The sequence below is a fragment of the Sapajus apella genome, unplaced genomic scaffold (genome assembly GCF_009761245.1).
Source record: "Sapajus apella isolate SASKATOON/1434 unplaced genomic scaffold, GSC_monkey_1.0 scaffold62, whole genome shotgun sequence".
Lineage (NCBI taxonomy): Eukaryota > Metazoa > Chordata > Mammalia > Primates > Cebidae > Sapajus > Sapajus apella.
The window spans coordinates 16663762-16682336 of record NW_022437002.1 but is presented as its reverse complement, the minus strand read 5'-3'; the positions used below and the strand labels follow the sequence as shown (position 1 = coordinate 16682336).

Here is an 18575-nt window from a genome sequence, read left to right as displayed (position 1 = left end):
CAGCCAGTCTAATCACACAGTGGGGGCATCACAGACTAGGAAGGCCAGCTAGAACAGGTTCTGTTCAATTATGTTTTGCTCATAAATGGTTCATGCCAGCCCTGATATAGGCACTGGGGATTCAAGGAGGACACACAGCTGCTTTTGAGAAGCAACTAGTTTTTGAGTTTATGATTTTTATCATTCCTTCACTCCTTCATTCACTCAGTAAACAAATACTGCCATCACCATTTCTGGTACGGAAATGAGGCACAACACCATGCTTGCTCTGCCCTGGCCTAGAATATGAGTATTATCTCCAGTTGGGTCAGGTGGCAGCAGAAAAGGAAGGAATGAATAATGATTGGGCACCCGCTGTATGTGACAGGTGCAGGCTTTAATATGTGTTATCTCACCGAAACGTCACAAAATCTCTACAAAGTTGAACCAGGTCAAATATCATCTCTGTGTTGACACAGTCCGAGGAGTGCTTGGGATTTGAGTTGGTGTCTGGCCAGTTCTACAGTGCTGGCTTTTAACTGCCCATGCTGCCTCCCTAAAGATACTCAGGGCTTAGGCTAGAGGGCAGATTACAGTTTTCTTTGGTTGCCGTGTGACTTTGGGGAGGGAACTGCTGACTCTGGGCTTCTGTTTGCTCTGCTAGTGAACAGAAACAGGGACATTCAGGGTCAGAACGTCCAGCCTGTCACTTTGTGATCCACTCCTCTGGATCTTTTCCTGGCAACACTCTTCACTGTCCCTTGCATTAGATTGGTACTACCTGAGGCTCCTTGCCTCTCTCTGAGCAAGGGACCCCCTCCCTGTCTTCCTGCCAACAACCTGATTACCTCCCAGTGTACTTGGCCCCCCAGAGCCTGAGGAGTCTGCTGAAGGGCCTGCCTCCTAGAAGAGAGGTCTGAGGCCTGCAGCTGTAGGTAGGCTGGCTCCCGCCCAGCCCATCAGCTCTGCCTTCGTCCCTCCCTGTTTCCACAGCCCGCCCCCAACGATTTCCTCCCTTGCTCAGTCACTCCCTGCCTAGTGATCCATGGGTTTTAAATTATAACTGGGACCCAGGAAACGCGTTCCTAAGTACAATATTCATGGGCTGGGCTGACACTTTTAATTAAGGTGATTTACACTGAATTATCCTTGGAAATAAAGAAATGGTGCGCTGCCCGGGAATAAACCATCATCACCAGCCGCCTTTGTAAGTTACACTTCGTTTTAATCTATTTGGGGAATTGTTTATCTAGTTCATTACCCAACCAAACACCGAGGCCGGCCTTAAATAAGGCTTAAGTGGGGGTGGGGGCACTGCCATCTCCACACCCCACCTCTCCTTTAGAGTCACCCAGCCTCCCTCTGGCTTCTTCCAGCCCTTTTAAAGTGCTGGCCAGAGAGCTGTCTTCCCAGCCCAGAGGCCTGATCTCGAGTGGCTCCAGAAGCCTTCCAGAGAATATCTCTTTCTAAGTTCAGGCCCCATCAAGCCAAGCCCCGCTTTTAGCTTTGTGCAATCTCTCCATGCCTGAGGCTCCTTCATCTCTCTGGGTGGAAACTCCTGCCTGAGGGCCACTGGGAAGTCTGGGGGCCAACCCCTTCCTCCACACCCCGCCCATCAACCTCTAGCCCCCATCTATCTATGTCCCTGTCCATCTCTCCATACATCCAGTGCCTCCCCCATCACCATCCCAGTGTCCCCTCCTTCCTGCAGACACTTGCCTCTCTGCTACCATCACTCTTCCAATCATCCAAATTAGAAAGCTTCCTTCCAATAAGCACCCCAGCTAAGTCCTGTGGCTTCTTCCTCCACCTGGTCTCTTGTCATTCCCTCTTCTGCATCCCTACTGCCACTGTCACTGTCCTGGGTCAGCCTCACCAACTTTCCTCTGGACCCCGCCCAACCTCGTCCCTTGCCTCCCTGCTTCTACACTCAACCCACACTCCACACTGGCCTGGAAACCATGCCCCTCCTGCTCGTCTCTCTCTGACCAAGCTTCACCCTGGCTCATGAATGTTCGGCTTACTCTCCACCCCATCGAGGACGCCCTCCAGCACTGAAGGCCCTCCACAATCTGTCCTCCATCTAACTTTGCCCTCCTTGTTCTACCTGGCCAAGTCCTGGGGTCTACTGGAGCCCCTGTGCAGGACTGAGAAGGGGAAAGATAAAGGCTGGGGTGAGGCAGAGAGTGCTGGCACAGCCTCTGATCTCAAATGGAAAAATGCTTTGAAAAGTGTAAGGACTTTGCTAACGGAAGTGCTGACTGCTCTTCCTGTAAGTGTCTGTACACCCATGTACCTGTGGGAATGACATTCATGGGACATAGCTTCTTTCAGGGGGTGTGTGTGTGGGCACATTTGTGTGTTGGAATGGGGGTGTGTGTGCACCTGTGTGTCCTGTATATGTTTGTGCCTGTGTCTGAAACACAGCCAGTCCTGGAGCTGGAAGGTCCCTACTTCTCTGAGCCTGTTAAGTGTGTCTGAAATAGCAGCCTGCTCCTAGGGGGGCCTGCTCTGTGCTGTTGGGCAAAGGGAGGCAGGAGGCAGAACACTGGGCCAGTCTGAAGAGCCCCTTAGGCAGGAGTCAAGTGGTGGGGGGACCTGTCCAGGTTGATGGAGGGCACCAGGTGGCAGCATCCACAGACACAGGAGCTGGCTAGGCTGAGGAAGGCCAGGGAGGGCAAAGGAGGCAACAGAGGCAAAGGCAGTGTAGGAGAGAAAAGGGGACAGTTAGAGGAGAGAAGAGGAAGGAGCCAGCAGGGGGAAGAAGGGTGCAGCAGAGAGGAGAGGGGAGGGGAGGGAAAGAGGGAGAGCTGGGGAGAAAGCCTCCAACCCCAGTGTTGGTGGATGGAGCTGCCCTCATTTGGGCTCTACCAGGACCCTGGAAGTGAGGCACACACACCCTCCTGCAGGCCTCAGTTTCTCCATCTGTGAAATGGCTGGTCTCAGGCCCCTCTGCTCGGGGAGCTGATGGTGGGGGGTGGAGAAGGGGTTTCAGGAGCCCCAGTGTGTCGTCTTTTCCCAACCTCCTCTGCAGTCCCGGCTTCCGGAGAGCGGGCAGGGGCGGGGCAAGGGCAGCCAAGGCTGGGGCCCTCCCCGCGCTCCCTACTGCGCGGCCATCAGCCCGGAGGGAGCTGACACGCTCCTTGGGAATTTATCACGCACCCAATTACAATGTTAATTGGCAAGTTCCTGAAATCAATTAATTCGCAAATTTTTTCCAATTAAAAATCCAGATAAATCACGAGGGGGGCGGCGGGCCGGTCCAGCCTGCAGTCCGGTGGGCGCAGCGGCCGCAGGGAGGGAGGGCGAGAGAAGCGAGGGGAGGGGGCGCGGGCGCGGCTGCCCTTGAACGCCTTTGCCGGCCGGTCCTACTGTCAGCGCGCCGGGCGCGGCGGGGCCGAGACAGATAAAACCATCGACCCGTCGCCGCCAGCGCTTCGGCTTTATCGATCCGACGGGAATTTCACTTGCTGTGCAGATCCCGCTGTCCGGCTGTCAGACACCCGGTTGGAGGGGGGCGCGTGCCGGGGGCGCAGGGCGTGCACGTTCGGAGAGGGTATGGGCGTAGGGTGCTGGGCCGGGCCGCGACGTGAGGTCTACAGATGCGGGGACGCAAGACAGAGCCGCGAGAGGCATGGAGCTCGGGGCGGGGATGCTCTGGGAGGATGTGGGGGATGAGGGGTTGTGCAGGGTCGTGGGTGGGGGTGTGGAACAAGGAAGGCTGTTGGCAGAAGTGCATGCCCTGGGCACTGCAGGTGTGGGGCACCTGGGACTGCACTGTAGAGTGGCCCTCACGGAGGAGGCAGAAAGAGAGCTGGCGGCCCGCATTCTCCAGGCTCTTAGGGGCGCACTGCTTTTACAAGGCTGGGCAGGCCCCTCTATCCTCTGCCTCTATTCTCTGACCCTGTTAGAAATCCTCCTCTGGGAGCAAATTACACAGGACCCCTCCTGGACAGCCAAAATACGGAACTCAATTGCAGAAGGATTTTTTTTCCACTTTCTGCCACTGGCAGGCCAATCCCAGGTGTGTGGGGGGGATGGTGGGGATGGGGAGTGATTAAAAGCATGGGTACTGGAGTCAGATTACTTTAGGTTTGAATCTTATCTTCATCACTTACTAGCTGTGCAACCTTAGAGATGTCACTTAACTCCTCTGCACCTCAGTTTCTTCCTCTGTAAAATGGGAGCAATTATTATTACCTACTTCAGAGGGTTGTTGTGAAGATTAAATAAATTAATGCAATGTAAAGTATTTGGTACAGAGTGAGTGTTCAACAAGCATTATTATTATTACCACTAGTATAGTCTTCTATGCCTATGGATTCTTGGCATAGAAGATGGATCGCTTCAATGGGTAGAGCTTATAGAGCTTAATTCTTCTCCCTTGAGTGCGAGCTGGACTTGATGACTTGCTCCTAGTGAACAGAACAGAACAGAGTGGAAGCAATAGTGCGTGACTTCCCAAAGTAGATCATAGGAAGCACTGTGGCTTCCTCCTTAGTCCTCTCTTGGATTGCATGCTCTGTGGGGAGTCAGCTGCCATGTCATAGGGAAATTCAAGCTGTCCTATAGAGAGACCCACATGTAGGGGAATTGAGGCCCCCTGCTAATAGCCACATGAGTGAGCATCTTGGAAACAGATGTTGCAGTCTCAGTCAGACCTTCAGATGACTGTTTCCTTGGTTGATATCTTGACTGCAGCTTCTTGAGAGACTCCAGCCAGTAGCCACAACCACCCACAACCATCCAGCTAAGCTGTTCCCAAATTTATGACCACAGAAATGGAGATTATAAATGTGTGTTGTTTAACTGCTACGTTTGAGGATAATTTGTAATACAGCGATACGTGACTAAATATTTCTTCCTTCAAAATTCAGCTCAGGCCTCACCTTCCTGAGGAAGCCTTCTGTGCTCTGTGCTGGGTTTGGTGCCTCCCTGACACCCCGCAGCTCCAGTTCTTCCTGCATAGCAGTCTCTGTCCCTCCGGGTTTCTACTGCCCAACCCTCCTTACCCTCATGCTACGAACTTCCAAGGGTAGGGATCATTCTGATTCACTGTGGGATCCTCTGCACTCTGCATGGAGATTCAGTGAGAAGGTAGAAGGAAGGAGGATCAGTCAAGTCTGATGACTTGAACTGAATAAAGGGTGGGGCTGGGAGGAGCAGGGCAAGCTGTCCCTCGGTAGCAGATTGTATTTTCCAAAGATGGTTGCAACCATATCTTCCATTCTACACACAATTCTACAATTTGACCTTGCCAGTTCTCCCATCAAAAGGGAGGTGTATGTCCCCTCCCCTTGAATTCTGGGTGGTCTAATACTGCCTCAATCAATAGAATACAGTGGAAGTGAGATTCAGTGTCTTTGAGGCTGGGTTATGAAAGGTGATCCAGCTTCTATCTCATTGGCTGAAACATTTGCTTTTAGACCCCAAAGCTGCCATGCAAGAAGTCCAACCACCCTGAGATGGGCAGGCTGTAAGGAAGCCCAGGCCTCATGGAGAAGCCCTGTGTAGGTGCTTTGATTCCAGCCTCAGCTGAGGTCCCAGCTGGCAGCCAGCATCAACCCCCAGCCTTGTGAGGGAAGCAGCCTTCACATGACCCAGCTCCCAGCCAACAAGTCTTCCCAGCTAAAGCTCCAGACATCACGGAGCAGACATCAGCCATCTCCTGTGTGCCCTGTCTGAATTCCTGACCCCACAGATTCCAGGAGCACAAAGAAACAGTTGCTTAAACTGCTAAGATTTTAGGTAATTTGTCACACCTCTCCTCTACTCTTTTTGATAACCTGGTTCCTCCAGCAGGCCTTTGAGGAGGCTCAGCCCAGTCCTCCAGGCAGGGGAAAGGGAGGGAGGCTGGGGGTGAGGTGGGTGGGACAGTGGGGAACACACCTGAGCACATTCTCAAGACTGTCATCTTTCAGACACTGAGATTCATAGAGAAGGTAGCCCACTGCCCTGGAAGAAGGACCTGGCTGTACTTGTGAGGGGCCTGCCGGGGGACCTGCTTCTTTTTTTCTGCTCTGAGGCTCAACATGGCAGTGCTGGACCTGTGGCAGTGGCTCATCCCCTGTCTAGCTCCTCTGTGTTTTCCTTTGAGGCTGGGGCCTGAGGGGTCACTCTCCTCCCATCTCCAGAAATAGAGCAAGAAGAGGAAGGCGGCTCCATTCAGTGGAAGGATCTGAGGATTGAAACGGAGTTGTGGAGAAGGGTGGCAGAGTCCTGTCTTCTCCTGAAGGACTGGGGTATGGGATCTGGTGGCCAGAACCCTGAGTGGACTCCTCCAGCAGGCAGGCTCCCCAGCAGGTGGCTTACCTCGAGGGCAGTTGGGCCAGCTGCTCCAGTTCCTGCTCCATATGCTCCTGCAGCTCACTGGGCCTCAGCAGGACCTGGCAGATGGGGCAAATCGGGGCCTGGCTGTCGAACAGTGCCGCTGCTTTCTTCTTACCTGGTCAGGGGAGAAGAACAGACAGACGCATAAGCTGGGCTGGTCCAGGAGCCAGACCCAGCATCCCAGTCCTCAAACCCAAGCCTGCTGCTGCTCTCTAGGGCTTCTTGGCCTAGAAGGCCAAGAAGAGGAGGGGCCTGAGGGTTTCAGAGCCCAGGAGCACCCCTCCTCCTTGCAGCTCCAGAAACTGTGGCCCTGAATGGTACTTCCTCAGCCAGCTACCCCTCTCAGAAATTTATTAGGACGTACCTGCCCCGCCACGGGACGTCTATTATTTTCTTTTAAAAATTAATTAATTAATTAGAGACAGAGTCTTGCTCTGTTGCCCAGGCTGGAGTGCAGTGGCATGATCTTGGCTCATTGCAACCTCTGCCTCCTGGGTTCAAGTGATTCTCCTGCCTCAGTCTTCTGAGTAGCTGGGATTACAGGTGTGCACCACCATGCTGGACTAATTTCTGTATTTTTTGTAGAGATGGGGTCTCTTCACGTTGGCCAGCCTGGTCTCAAACTCCTGGCCTCAAGCCATCTGCCTGCCTTGGTCTCCCAAAGTGCTGGGATTGAGGCATGAGCCACTGTGCCTGGCCCTATTTATTTATTTTACAGAGATGGGGGTGTCACTATGTTGACCAGGCTGTTCTTGAACCCTGGCCTCAAGTGATCCTTTCATCTTGGCCTCCCAAAGTGCTAGGATTACAGGCATGAGCCACTGCGCCTGGCCAGCTGGGATGTTTAAACCCCCTCCCTTGTCACTCATGGGGACACGCAATGCTCTGTAGCCTCTGCTTATAGGTGTGGGGTTGAGGAGCTCTATTAGTCTAGAAATATCCTTGTGTATTCATGGATGCTTTGACTGCACAAAGGACTTTAGCTTGAGCCCAGATCTTCCTTCCTTCTTCTTCTTTCCACTGGTGCTTGGAGGGGGTCAAAATCAGCTTTTGAGAGGTAAAGGCCATGCCAGTGATGAGCAAGATGGCTGCCTCAGTAGAGCTGCCAGACTCCACACAGGATGCCCAGTTCCATTTCAGATAATGCATTTTTTTAGTGTAAGTATGTCCCAAGTATTACATGGGACAACTCATGCTAAAAGCTACTTACCATTTTTCTAGAATTCAAATTTACCTAGATGTCTAGTTACTTTTATATGTGAACTCTAGCAACCTTGAACTTGAGGAAGCCTCAGGTTCAGGCTGAACACAGAACTCACCTCCCTTTGACAAAAGACTGAGGATGATTACGGCTCCCCTGGATGCCCAGATAGAGTCACCTGAGGGCTCAAAGGAAGGAGCAATTCATTCTAGGTGTGTGTTTTGAGGACTGGAAAAAAGAGAGGGCTTAACCAAAGAAGTGAAATTAAGCTGTACCTTGGAAGTATACCAGGCAAATGAATGAGTTAATGAATAAGTTGTGAGTTCCTTGTGGGATAGACCATTTCTTATCTATCTTTATATGTATAGACAATTTATAGCAGGCCTGGCATAGCCTAGATGCTCCATGATGAAGCAAGAGGGAGGGAAAGAGAAACAGGGAGAAGAAAGGTGGGCCTGAAGAGCAGACTGTCCTGGAAGCCAGATAACCTTCGCAGGCTGGGACAGCAGCTCCCTCCATCCAGGAGGCGCCAGTCTGTGTGGCAAGGTCTCTGAGGAGGGGAGGAAGTCCTACTGATCGGTGGCTGTGCCTCAGATGCTCAGGGAACAGCTGAGCAGATGTGGTCCTGGTCTGGAGGTGGGAGATGAGGAGTCCAGTCTCTGCTCTGCCCCCACCTTCAGTTAGCCGGAGAATCTCAGAGGTGAACAAGACCCTAGACATTCTCCAGGCCATTATCTTTATTTTACAGCTAGGGAAATTGAGGCTCAGAACAGGACACAGTCCTTTTACTTGGCTTTTGATCTCATGACTTCATTTACTTATTCACTCAGCAAACATTTAACAATTATTCTGTCAGGTATTATTCTACGGAAACTAGAGCTCAGAGATAAGTATGATACATTCTTGGCTTCGAGGAGAACACAGATTAGTAGGAAAGTCAAAAAGAGAGCCAGTGACTGCAGTCAATGCTGGTAACTATGAGGAGGACACGAAAGATTCGTGGGAGGGTGGAAAGGGGCCAGCAAGGTTGGCAGGATCTGTGGGCGAGGTGACACTCAGTGGGAGGCAGGAGGAGCAAGGGAGTTGACAAGGTTGTTGGAACGGATAATTGAGGCAGGGGCTGGGATGTGAAGGGGTCAATGTTAAGACAGGAGAATGGAGAAAGAGGGGGATCCCAGACATGGGGTCTGAGCTGAGCTGGAAGTATCAGGGGTTCAGCCCGTTAGCCTGGGACACCAAGTCTGGCTCTTAGGGCTTTCTGGAGCCCAGATTTCTCACTCCAAGCCTGGGGACCAGGCGTCAGCATTCCTACCTACCTGTACTCAGTTCCTCTGCTTTGCTGCCACAGGGATATTCTATTTTTCTCAGCTTGGCCTCAGTTTCCCTATCAGGACAATAGGCCCTCTTCCTGGCTCACAGCTTCAGGAACAGCACTGGCAGGGATCAGTGGAGGGACCCTGCAGCCTCTGCCCTCCATCCCACCCCCCATTTTCTCAGGGGTTAGAGTGGCAGGTGTCAGCATGGCCATGGGCCCCCTGCGTCCCCTCCCCCGCTGTGTTCTCTATAATTTTATATTGAGACCTGTGGTCATGACGTGGGTTTTACTGCACTAACGACATGGCCTGCCCAGGTTTAATGACAAAATCCATACTCTGGCCCTGGGCCTGCTCCTCGTTTGCATAATTCCCAGAATACAGCTCCCTGAAGCTTTTGACCTGGGCCATTACAGTGGCCATAAAACGGGCCATAAAACCGCTGGGGATGGCCAAGAGGAGGGGGCTGTGGTCCTGCTGGGGTGGAAATGAAGCCCTCAACCCCATACTCCTCCTAGGCTTGGGAGGAAGCATCCTCTGGCTCTTCCTTTCCATAGCTCCCAGAATTTGGAAGTCCATTTCAGGCTGGCGAGACCCCTGGAATCATTTGTCCAGCTGCCCATCGGATGCAGGAATCCCTTCTCCAGTACTGCTGGCAGCACCACAGGTGGGCACACTGAGCCCACCAGAGGCAGGCTGTCAGCAGGCGTTCTCCCAGGTGTTCCTCTCTCCAGCCCATGACACCCCCCAGCCCCGAAAGCCAGCCAAGCCCTTTTGCCACAGGTGGGAGGAGGCCTCGCTTTCTCAGGAGGCCAGGAGCCGGGCTGAGCAGCACAGTGGGGAGATGTGGGAAGCACAAGGGGATGGGGATGGGGACAGGGACGGGATGGACTGTCAGTGCTAAAGATGATGAATGGGGGAGGTGAGGCGGGAGGCCTGGTGTTATCTGCAGAGGATGGCGGGTGCGGGCGCTTGCCGTTCCTGCTAATCCCTGGGCGCTGCCTCAGCCCTTGCACTGATAACGAGGAAATGGGACTGACAACAATTTTTAGCTGAGAGATTCTTCACCAAAATGCCAGGCGGCCGGAGGTCTGACAGCGCCTGATTGAGTGTGTGAGTGTGTGGGGGGAACGCCCGCAGCCCCTCCCCTCCCATGCAAAGATGGATCGCTCATTCCGCCTCCCGTCCACATTCATTACCGCACCTCCCTCCCCACCACCCCAGCTGCAGAGTGCCTGCCACCTCCACTTCTCTGCCTGCTGCAGGTATCCTCCCAAGCAGGAGGAGGGCAGGGAGGGGAGGGGCCCTGACCCTATCCTCAGCCTTACACAGGGCAACTCCAGCTCCAAGAGCAGAGAGGCAACTCTGTAGGGGCAGGGGCCGGTAGGCAGGGCAATCAGGTCCTGGCCTGGAGGCTCCCTAGTTGTATGGCCTCCAGAGGGTCCCTTTTCCTTGCTGAGCCACTATAATACCTTTACTACTGGACAACAGTGAGGCTCCAACAGGGAGTGACTGATGGTAAGCTGCGAAGGACAGGCCTGTTGAGGAGGAGAGGAGAGGTCATGCCAAGGCAGCCCTCTTCCTAGCTTGGGCCAGGCTCTGACCAGTCCAGCCCTCTTGCCTGGAACAAGGCCTCAGGTACCTAGGGTCCTAGATCAGCCCTCTGCTGCCCCCCTCTGTTGGGAATTGTTGACCACTGGGAACAGGCAACTCAAGGGCCGGCACAGCCCGCTCCTTCCCGGCCATCTTCCACAGCAAAGCCTGCTGCAGAACTGGACATATAGAGGCTGGGGGTCTTGTTCAAAGGGAAAGCCCTCCCCTCCTTGGCCACTAACCCTCATCTGGCCTTGCAGCTCCCCACCATGAGACGGCCTCTCTGGTTGTCCTGTTTGGCTTTGTCCCAGTTCTGTTGCATGAGAGTTCCACTCTCGCCTCTCTGCTTGTCCAAGCAACAAATCTCATCTCTATTACCTTTTCTCTGCAGACCACAGAAGGCATGGCTTGACTGCCTGGTGCCTGATAGGGATGAGGAGGGTTGAAATGAGGGTGAGGTGACTCTAATGACAGATGGCCCTGGAGGCTGGGACTTTTAAGAGTATATATATGGGTGTATGTGTGTGTTCATGTGTACACGTGTGTCCTATCCTTACCCCTGCAACGGAAGGGCTTCCATTTCCTAGTGACCGAGAAAGAGAAACGTCAACAGAATTCAGTAGAACTGCCTCTTGCCTGTTGTGTGACCTTGGCAAATCACTTAATGTCATTGAGCTCATTTCTCCTTGTGTGAAATGGGGATAATGATACGTAACTCCCAGGACTTCTGTGAAGATCCAGTGAAATCAGGGCTGTGTAAAAGGGAGGACACACTAGCGAAGTTTGTTTGTGCCTGGATCTGCCCCATCCTGACACCTGCCCTGCCTTGCCTGTGTCCGGCCTTCGTCCCTTCTATGACCCAGATCTATCACCACTCAGCAGGTGCTCTGGCCCTGGCCACTCTCGCCCCCATGGAGTTCCTTCTTCCTATTCATCATTACCCATATATCTGTTTATTGGTTTATGTCAATGTATCCATCTGTCCCTCCACCTATCATCCATCCATTATCTGTCCATTTTTAATAATAACAACTGTCTATCAAGTATCATTACATAGTTGGCTGTAGGTCAATACTACACATACTTTATCTCATTGAATCCTTACAGCGGTCTTTCGAGGTAGTTGTTACTGTCTCTATCACACTGATGAGGAAAATGGGGTTCATGTGGTGAAAAAGCTACAAAGTTCAGAGCAGGGATTTAAATCCAGGTCTGTCTGATTCCAGACCTGAACAATACCCAACTACCTACCTACCTAGCCACTCACCTAGTTAACGATTCATAGGACTTCACCGATGTTTACTGGATGCCCACTAGGGGTCGCTATAGTACAGATGCCACACAATAATGACCAAGACAGGGGCAATCTCTGCCCTCAGGGAACTTAGGACCTAACTATGGATGGAAACACGAAGCAATTATCCCGAGTGGTTTTAGGAAAAGAAAAGTACATGGGGCCAGTGTGGCGGCTCAAACCTGTAATCCCAGCACTTCAAGAGGCCGAGGTGGGAGGACTGCTTAAGGTCAGGAGTTGGAGACCAGCCTGGGCAACATGGTTAGACCTGATCTCTACACAAAAATAAAAAAAATTAGCCAGTTGTGGTGGCGTGTCCCTGTAGTCCCAGTTACTTAGGAGGCTAAGCCAGGAGGATCACTTGAGCCCAGGAATTTGGGGTTGAGGCTGCAGTGAGCTATGATCGCACCACTGCAGCATTCCAGCCTGGGCTACAGAGTAAGACCTTTTCTTTTTTTTTTTTTTTTTAAAGGTACATGGAACTAGGGGAGTATATCATCTGGTCTGGAAGGTGAAGGAAGTGACATTCAGTGAAGGCTGAAGGATGTGTGGGAACCAGTCAAGCAGTGATTGGGAGAAGTGGTGCTCTAGATATAAAATGGCACGTTTGAAGGTACAGAGGGGAAACAGCCTAAGGGAGGAATCGGAAAAACCCAGTGTGGCTGGAGCAGACAGAGGGAAGCGGTGTTGAGGTATGATAAGAGAGAGGCCACATCCTGGAGGACTTTTTTTTTTTTTTTTTTTTTTTGGCAGAGTCTCGCTCTGTAGCCCCGGCTGGAGTGCAGTGGTGCCATCTTGGCTCACTGCAACCTCTGCCTCCCGGGTCTCGATTCAAGCAATTCTCCTGCCTCAGCCTCCCAAGTAGCTGGGATTACAGGCAGGTGACACTATGCCCAACTAATTTTTGTATTTTTTGTGGAGACAGGGTTTCACCATGTTGGCCAGGATGGTCTCGAACTCCTGACCTTAAGCAATCCTCCCACCTCGACCTCTTGAAGTGCTGGGATTACAGGTTTCAGCCACCACACCGGCCCCATGTACTGTTCTTTTCCTAAAACCATTCGGGATAATCGCTTCGTGTTTCCATCCATTGTTAGGTCCTAAACTCCCTGAGGGCAGAGATTGCTCCTGTTATTGCCTGGCATCTGTACTATAGCGACCCCTAGTGTGGTCCACCCCCCTCGGCCTCTCAAACTGCTGGGATTACAGGCATGAGGCACCGCGCCCGGCCCTCCTGGAAGTCTGTTAAACTACATTAGTGATTTTTTTTTAACATGCAGTGTGAAGCCATCAGAGAGTTTTAAACAGGGCAGTGATATATCAGACTTGCATTTTAAAAAGATGATTCTAACTGCAAAGTAGCCAGTGGTCTAAGAGGGCAAGAGCAAGTGCAGGAAAGCTGTTTAGGTTGTCTCACTAGTTCAGGTGAGAGATGACGGTGGCTTGCTCTAGCATGATGCTGGAGATGAACAGAGGCAGATGGATTGGACCTGGAAGTTAAGGGACAGAAAGGAGTGAAGGATGACTCCAAGGTTTCTGGCTTGAGCAGCTGCTAGGTGGTAGATCATTTACTGACTTATGGAATGGGAGGAGGAGCAGCAGGCTTGGTGAGGAAGAAAATGAGTTGAGTTTTGGATGTACTTAGTTTGAGGAACTGCTAGACATCCACATGAAAATGCTGAGTAGGCACTGTATGTGAGCCAGAGCTAGAGTTATGGACCCGGGAGACACTGACATAGAGAACCGAAGCTCACCACTGTATCCTCTGTGCCTGGAACAATGTCTGGCATATGGTAAATACCCAATAAATATTTATTGAATAAATACGGGAATAAAGTTCAGAGCAGGCAAGATCACCTAGGGAGAGAGAATCCACTTGGAAGAGTGCCTGGAACAGAACCATAGCAGTTAGGGGAAGTTTAAGGCATTAAGGACTAAGAAGGAAGAGCAAGACATAGAATTAAAACGAGGAAAGTATGATGTCATTGAAGCCGAGAAAGGAAGAGTTTTTTCAAGGACTCTACTGTCATCAGTAAGGTCACATGCTGTTGAGAGGTCAAGAACATAGGTATGAAAAGCGTCCCATCCACTCATCTTATCCACAGCACAACCATCTACCCTCCACTTCATCCACCTGTCATCCATCCAAACCACCTAATTACTCATCCACTCTGCCCTCACTCATTCCCTTCCTCCTTCTCTTAAAACCATGATTGGCGCCTCTGCTGAGTATGGGACAGGAAGAGTTAACATGCTGACAGACGGCATTTTTTACCTTCAGTCAATATGAACAAGGCCCCAAGACTATGATTCCAAACATCTGGATTTCATCAATATGTGATCTGTCATCGTATATTGGCATTCCCCAGTCTCCGGGCCAGAGCAATGCGGCTGGTTTTATTAATACGTCAAATACATTATCCGTGTAATACACTTGTCTGGCTGGGGCCTCCCGCTGGGGCGGGGCGGCGGATTTGAATGTATGATGAATCAGTTTGCATTACATGTTCGTAAGTCATCATTTGTCAGGATTAATAGGCATCCCTGGTTGAGGAGGTGGGGGTAGGCCGGGCAGGGGAGAGAGATGTATTTAGCTGTGGCCCATGCTTTCTTCTGGTGCCCAAGGATGTCCTGGGAACAGCTGTGCACCCTCTTGCCCGGACCCCAGGGTAGTGGCTGCTGCTCATGGGGCAGAGGTGACATTTTCAGCAGTTCCAGGGGCACTTGGAACCCAATCGGCCTATTTATTTCTGCTTTGGGCTTGCTAAACAACCAATAAGGATAGGATAGGGGCTCACTGCACAAGCTGGCTAACTCTTCCTCATCCTTTAGGGTTCAACCTAGGGTTCCTTCTTCCATGTGGCCCTCCCGGACTCCCCCAGACTGTACTGGGGGCCTCCTATATGTCCCCAAGCCTCTTTTGCTACTTCTGTCACAGCACTCGTCACAGTGTTATTACTGCCTGTTATAACCCTATCACCTTCTTTAGACTGTAAATTTATTGAGGGCAAAATTTAACTTGTTCCCTGCTACAGCCCCAGCATCTAGTAGAGGGCATAGCCCAAAGTGAGGGAATAGTCATAGTAATAGTAGAAAGCAATAAGTAGTGTCTGAATTAATGAATAAGTGATCGCTGACCTTGCTAAATCCCCAGAGAGGCAGATATCAGTTGGAAGAAGCCATAGGGATTTTCTCTGATTCCTTGTCCCACCCTGACTCTAGTCTAGTCTGGTCATCTATCCTTCTATATCTGCTTTTCTTTATCTGCTCCTCTTCTTTCTATAAGACATGCATAGACCCTCTCACACAGCATCAGGTCCTTACATGTGACACACATACCTAGATATGATACACAGGTGTGAAACATTCATGCCTGTATACCCTTGCCATCTTCCCTTCTTCCTCCATTCTGCCAGCAGAAGTTCAGATTGGCACTGCCCATTCCGCATGGCCTCCTGCCAGTTCCAGGTACAAGAGCCTGACTCCTATTGTGATGCATGCTATTTACTGTCTCTAGCAATAGAAGGTGCCTGGATTGAGCCAGACATGGATCCTGGGTGGCCTCACCTGCAGGCAGCCAGGTGAGGTCAGTCTGTGGACAGATCTAGGCTCAGACTAGGCTTGAGCTGGAGCCAGAGGCTCCAGGCCAAGGCACAAGCAAGCTCGCTGAGTCTTGGTCATGGAAGCTAAGCCCTTGTTCCCATGAGCCTTTGCTCTGGCCAAAGGCACCAACCAACCTGTTCAGAGACTGGTGGGGCTTCAGGGGCCACAGCTGTTTCACGCCCCTCGCCTTGGCTATTTCAAACATAACTATAGCCTCTCTCCTCTTGTGGAGCTATGATTCAGTTTCCCTCCTTCTTTAGCTAATAACTTCCAGACAGCTCCCTGAGCTGGGCTGGGCTGGGACAGTGGTGGGTGGGGCAGGCAGGGCCTCCCAGAGTTCCCTGGGGTTAGGCTTCACAGACTGCAGTCAAGGGCCTGATTATGGAAAATATCCACATGTGGATCTGCACATGCATCCTCTCAAATGTCAACACACACATGCTTGTGCTGGCACTGGCACACACAGGTGCTCACACAGTGTGGGTATTTTTTTGCATTTAGACAAACACCTGAGCACCTACGCATGTGTTCAGGTGTGGACCCACTATCCCTATCCTCCCTAGCATGCCCACACACTTCACTCTCTCCCATGCCTTCCTTGCCATGCAGCCAAAATGCTAAGACTGTACTGTTAAAAGGAAAGTAACTTCAAATGTGCTTTACCCCCTGCTGGTTCTGACGATGGGCTTATAAAAATGAAGTGGGAACCTCCGCAGCTGTGGGCAATAAATCCTGCGCCGCCAAGGAGGGCAGTGTGTTACCTGCTTCCTGGGCTGATGGGTGGACTGTGGGGCACCGATTACAAGTGCCTGCAGGGCTGGATGGGCAGTGGGCCAGCTGCCTGGCCTCAGGCGCTGCCTGCTAGCACATCCCAGGCCAGCTGCCTCCCTCAGACCTGAGGGGTTAAGAGCCCCAGAGCCCCAGAGAGGGAATAAGGACTATGGGAGCAGCAGAGGGAGGTAGAGGAAGAGAAGGGCTGGGTGGGGAGAGGGAGCAGCCAGCCACGTGCTGCTAAGGCTGAGGGGAGCCCTCGCATCTGGAGATCAATTAGCATCAATTACTGACTTCATTTAATTGTCGTCCAAGATGAATTTGTCATTTTTAGCTGGGAATTAATGGGAGACCTTCACCTCTCCCTGGCAGCAGCGGTGGAGCCAACAACGGTCACCTCAGCCTCCCAGGAGCTCTGAATCCTGCTTGGGTCTGGGGCCAGACTGGGGCAGGCAAATAGTGGGGCTTCTGCTCCCTGAGCAAGCTCTGGCCTCCCCCAGGCCCTGGCCTGGCCCACTGTAGCCCAGGGCCAAGGTGGGGGCCGTAGGTCCTGGGTAGCAGTTCTTTGCAGCCTCTGGCTTCAGCCAGAAATTAATTTGCTGGGCTGAGCATGTTTACCTTTTCCTAGCAAAGGCGAGACAGTAAACAACGAGCAGACCAGCGGCTGAAATTGAATTGATAACTGCATCAACGTGCCAGATAACGCCTAAAATAATACGCCGATAAGGAAATTCGATTTGATTTGCTGCTGCGCATCAGATTGGCCCCATCTGTAGCTGCCTGTAATCATTTTCAATTGCGTTGAGAAACCTTATTTGTCCTTAAATATTTCTGTCATTTTTCATTGCTGGCGACAGATCCTTGGGCAGGTGGCAGGGGTGTGCTGCCTCTGTAGGCGCAGGGCGGTGGCCCGAGGAGGAGGGGTGGTGTGGACTCAGAGAGAAGGAGGCAGGGAGCAGGCAGCCGGGTGGTGACAGCTGTTCCTCCAATCAATCACGCTGTCGACAGGGAGGGACGACTGGCTGGCAGAAATTGAGTTTGCCTCACAGGGGACGATTGAGCAAATTAATAGCCCATTAGCCAAGCAGTGACCTGAGAAATGAAGGTGCAGGGGTTCCTGCTCACTCAGGCCGGATGGGGTGGGGCAGGGCAGGGGAAGGGTCTGGGGAGGGGAGAAGTAGGGAGGGGTGTGGGAAGAAGAGGAATGGAAGCATGGATGAGATGAGCAATTCGTGTGTGGGGGGTGGAGTCGGGAATCGGTGCCAGAGGAGAGACATGAAGTTGGGGAAGAAAGGCTGGAGATGTAGACAGTCCTGGGCGGGATGCGATGGACAGAGGGTGGCGGTTTGGTGGTGGAGGTGGCTCCGACTGATGTCTCTTGACCACCTTCCCAGCATGACCTCTGGGACTGGGGACCATGCCAATAAACTCCTCTCCATCTGCAGTCTCTAGATGCTCCCTTTACTTCCTCTATTCACTTTCCCCAGAACCTGGAGATGCCACTCTCTTGCAGTCCTCTCCAGTGCAGGCTGTTTATTCTCCCAACTCCATGCTCCTCTGGCCAGGAGGTGGGCTCAGTGGCTTCCAGCTCATTGCTTCTCCACCCTCGGACTCTTCGAGGTCAAGTACCACACTACAGCCCACCTTGTCAGTCACCTACTATTCTCTCTCTCTCTTTTTTTTTTAAATAGAGACTGGGTTTCACCATGTTAGATAGGCTGGTCTTGAACTCCTGACCTCAGGCGATCCACCTCCCTCAGCCTCCCGAAGTGCTGGGATTACAGGCATGAGTCACCATGCCCGGCCAGTTACCTGCTATTCTCTACAGTCACTGAGGACTTTCACACTGGCTTCTCTCCCCCGAGCCCGTCACTGTCCTGACCTCCTCAGTTCCTGTTATTTTTTCCTGTACTCAACTTCCTCCTGGACATCCTTGTCATCAACCTAAATAGAACCTGTGATGGAACTCCCTCTCCCCCAAGACTTCTCAAGGCCTTATACCCATTAAACTTGCTCCTCCGTCTGTCCTCCTCCCAGCTCCCAAGACACCACATACTTATGGACGCTAGCCCAGGCCCCTTGGTGCGCCTTCAACACCATCTTGCCAACGCACTCAACCTCTGACTTCCTTTGCCTTCTCCACAACCCAGCTATTCTCCTTTTTGTCTCAGACACACAGGCGGCTAAGCACAGCTGGGGAAAATTACAAAACCACGCAGATATGTGCCAATAAAAATTCACAGCTTCCAATCTCAGCACCACTAAGCAATCCTTTTACATGCCCTTGGTCAGCTGTCTCCTCTTTCCCACAGAGACAATTCAATAATATTTTACTATCTTAAGCCGCCTCTCCATCTCCTGTCCCCCTCTCTCTACTAGGTGGTCTTGCTCCCTCCTTCAATCTGAAATTTAGTCCTTAGGCATGAATTTGAACTTCCTCAGCTTGTGGATCTACTACGCTCACCTCCTTGCTCTCTCCAGGTTCAGTGGA

At 51.9% G+C, this 18575-nt stretch overlaps 1 protein-coding gene across 5 annotated transcripts in view; it reads right to left on the bottom strand.

Annotated features, from left to right (window-relative positions):
• The window catches only part of RNF220 (ring finger protein 220), a 253434-nt gene that overhangs the window by 31422 nt on the left and 203437 nt on the right, over window positions 1-18575 (bottom strand). For all 5 annotated transcript variants that reach the window (XM_032247345.1, XM_032247342.1, XM_032247343.1 and 2 more), the window contains exon 3: window positions 6292-6424. In XM_032247345.1, coding sequence (XP_032103236.1) covers window positions 6292-6424 — 133 coding nt within the window. The remainder of the gene's footprint in view (window positions 1-6291; window positions 6425-18575) is intronic.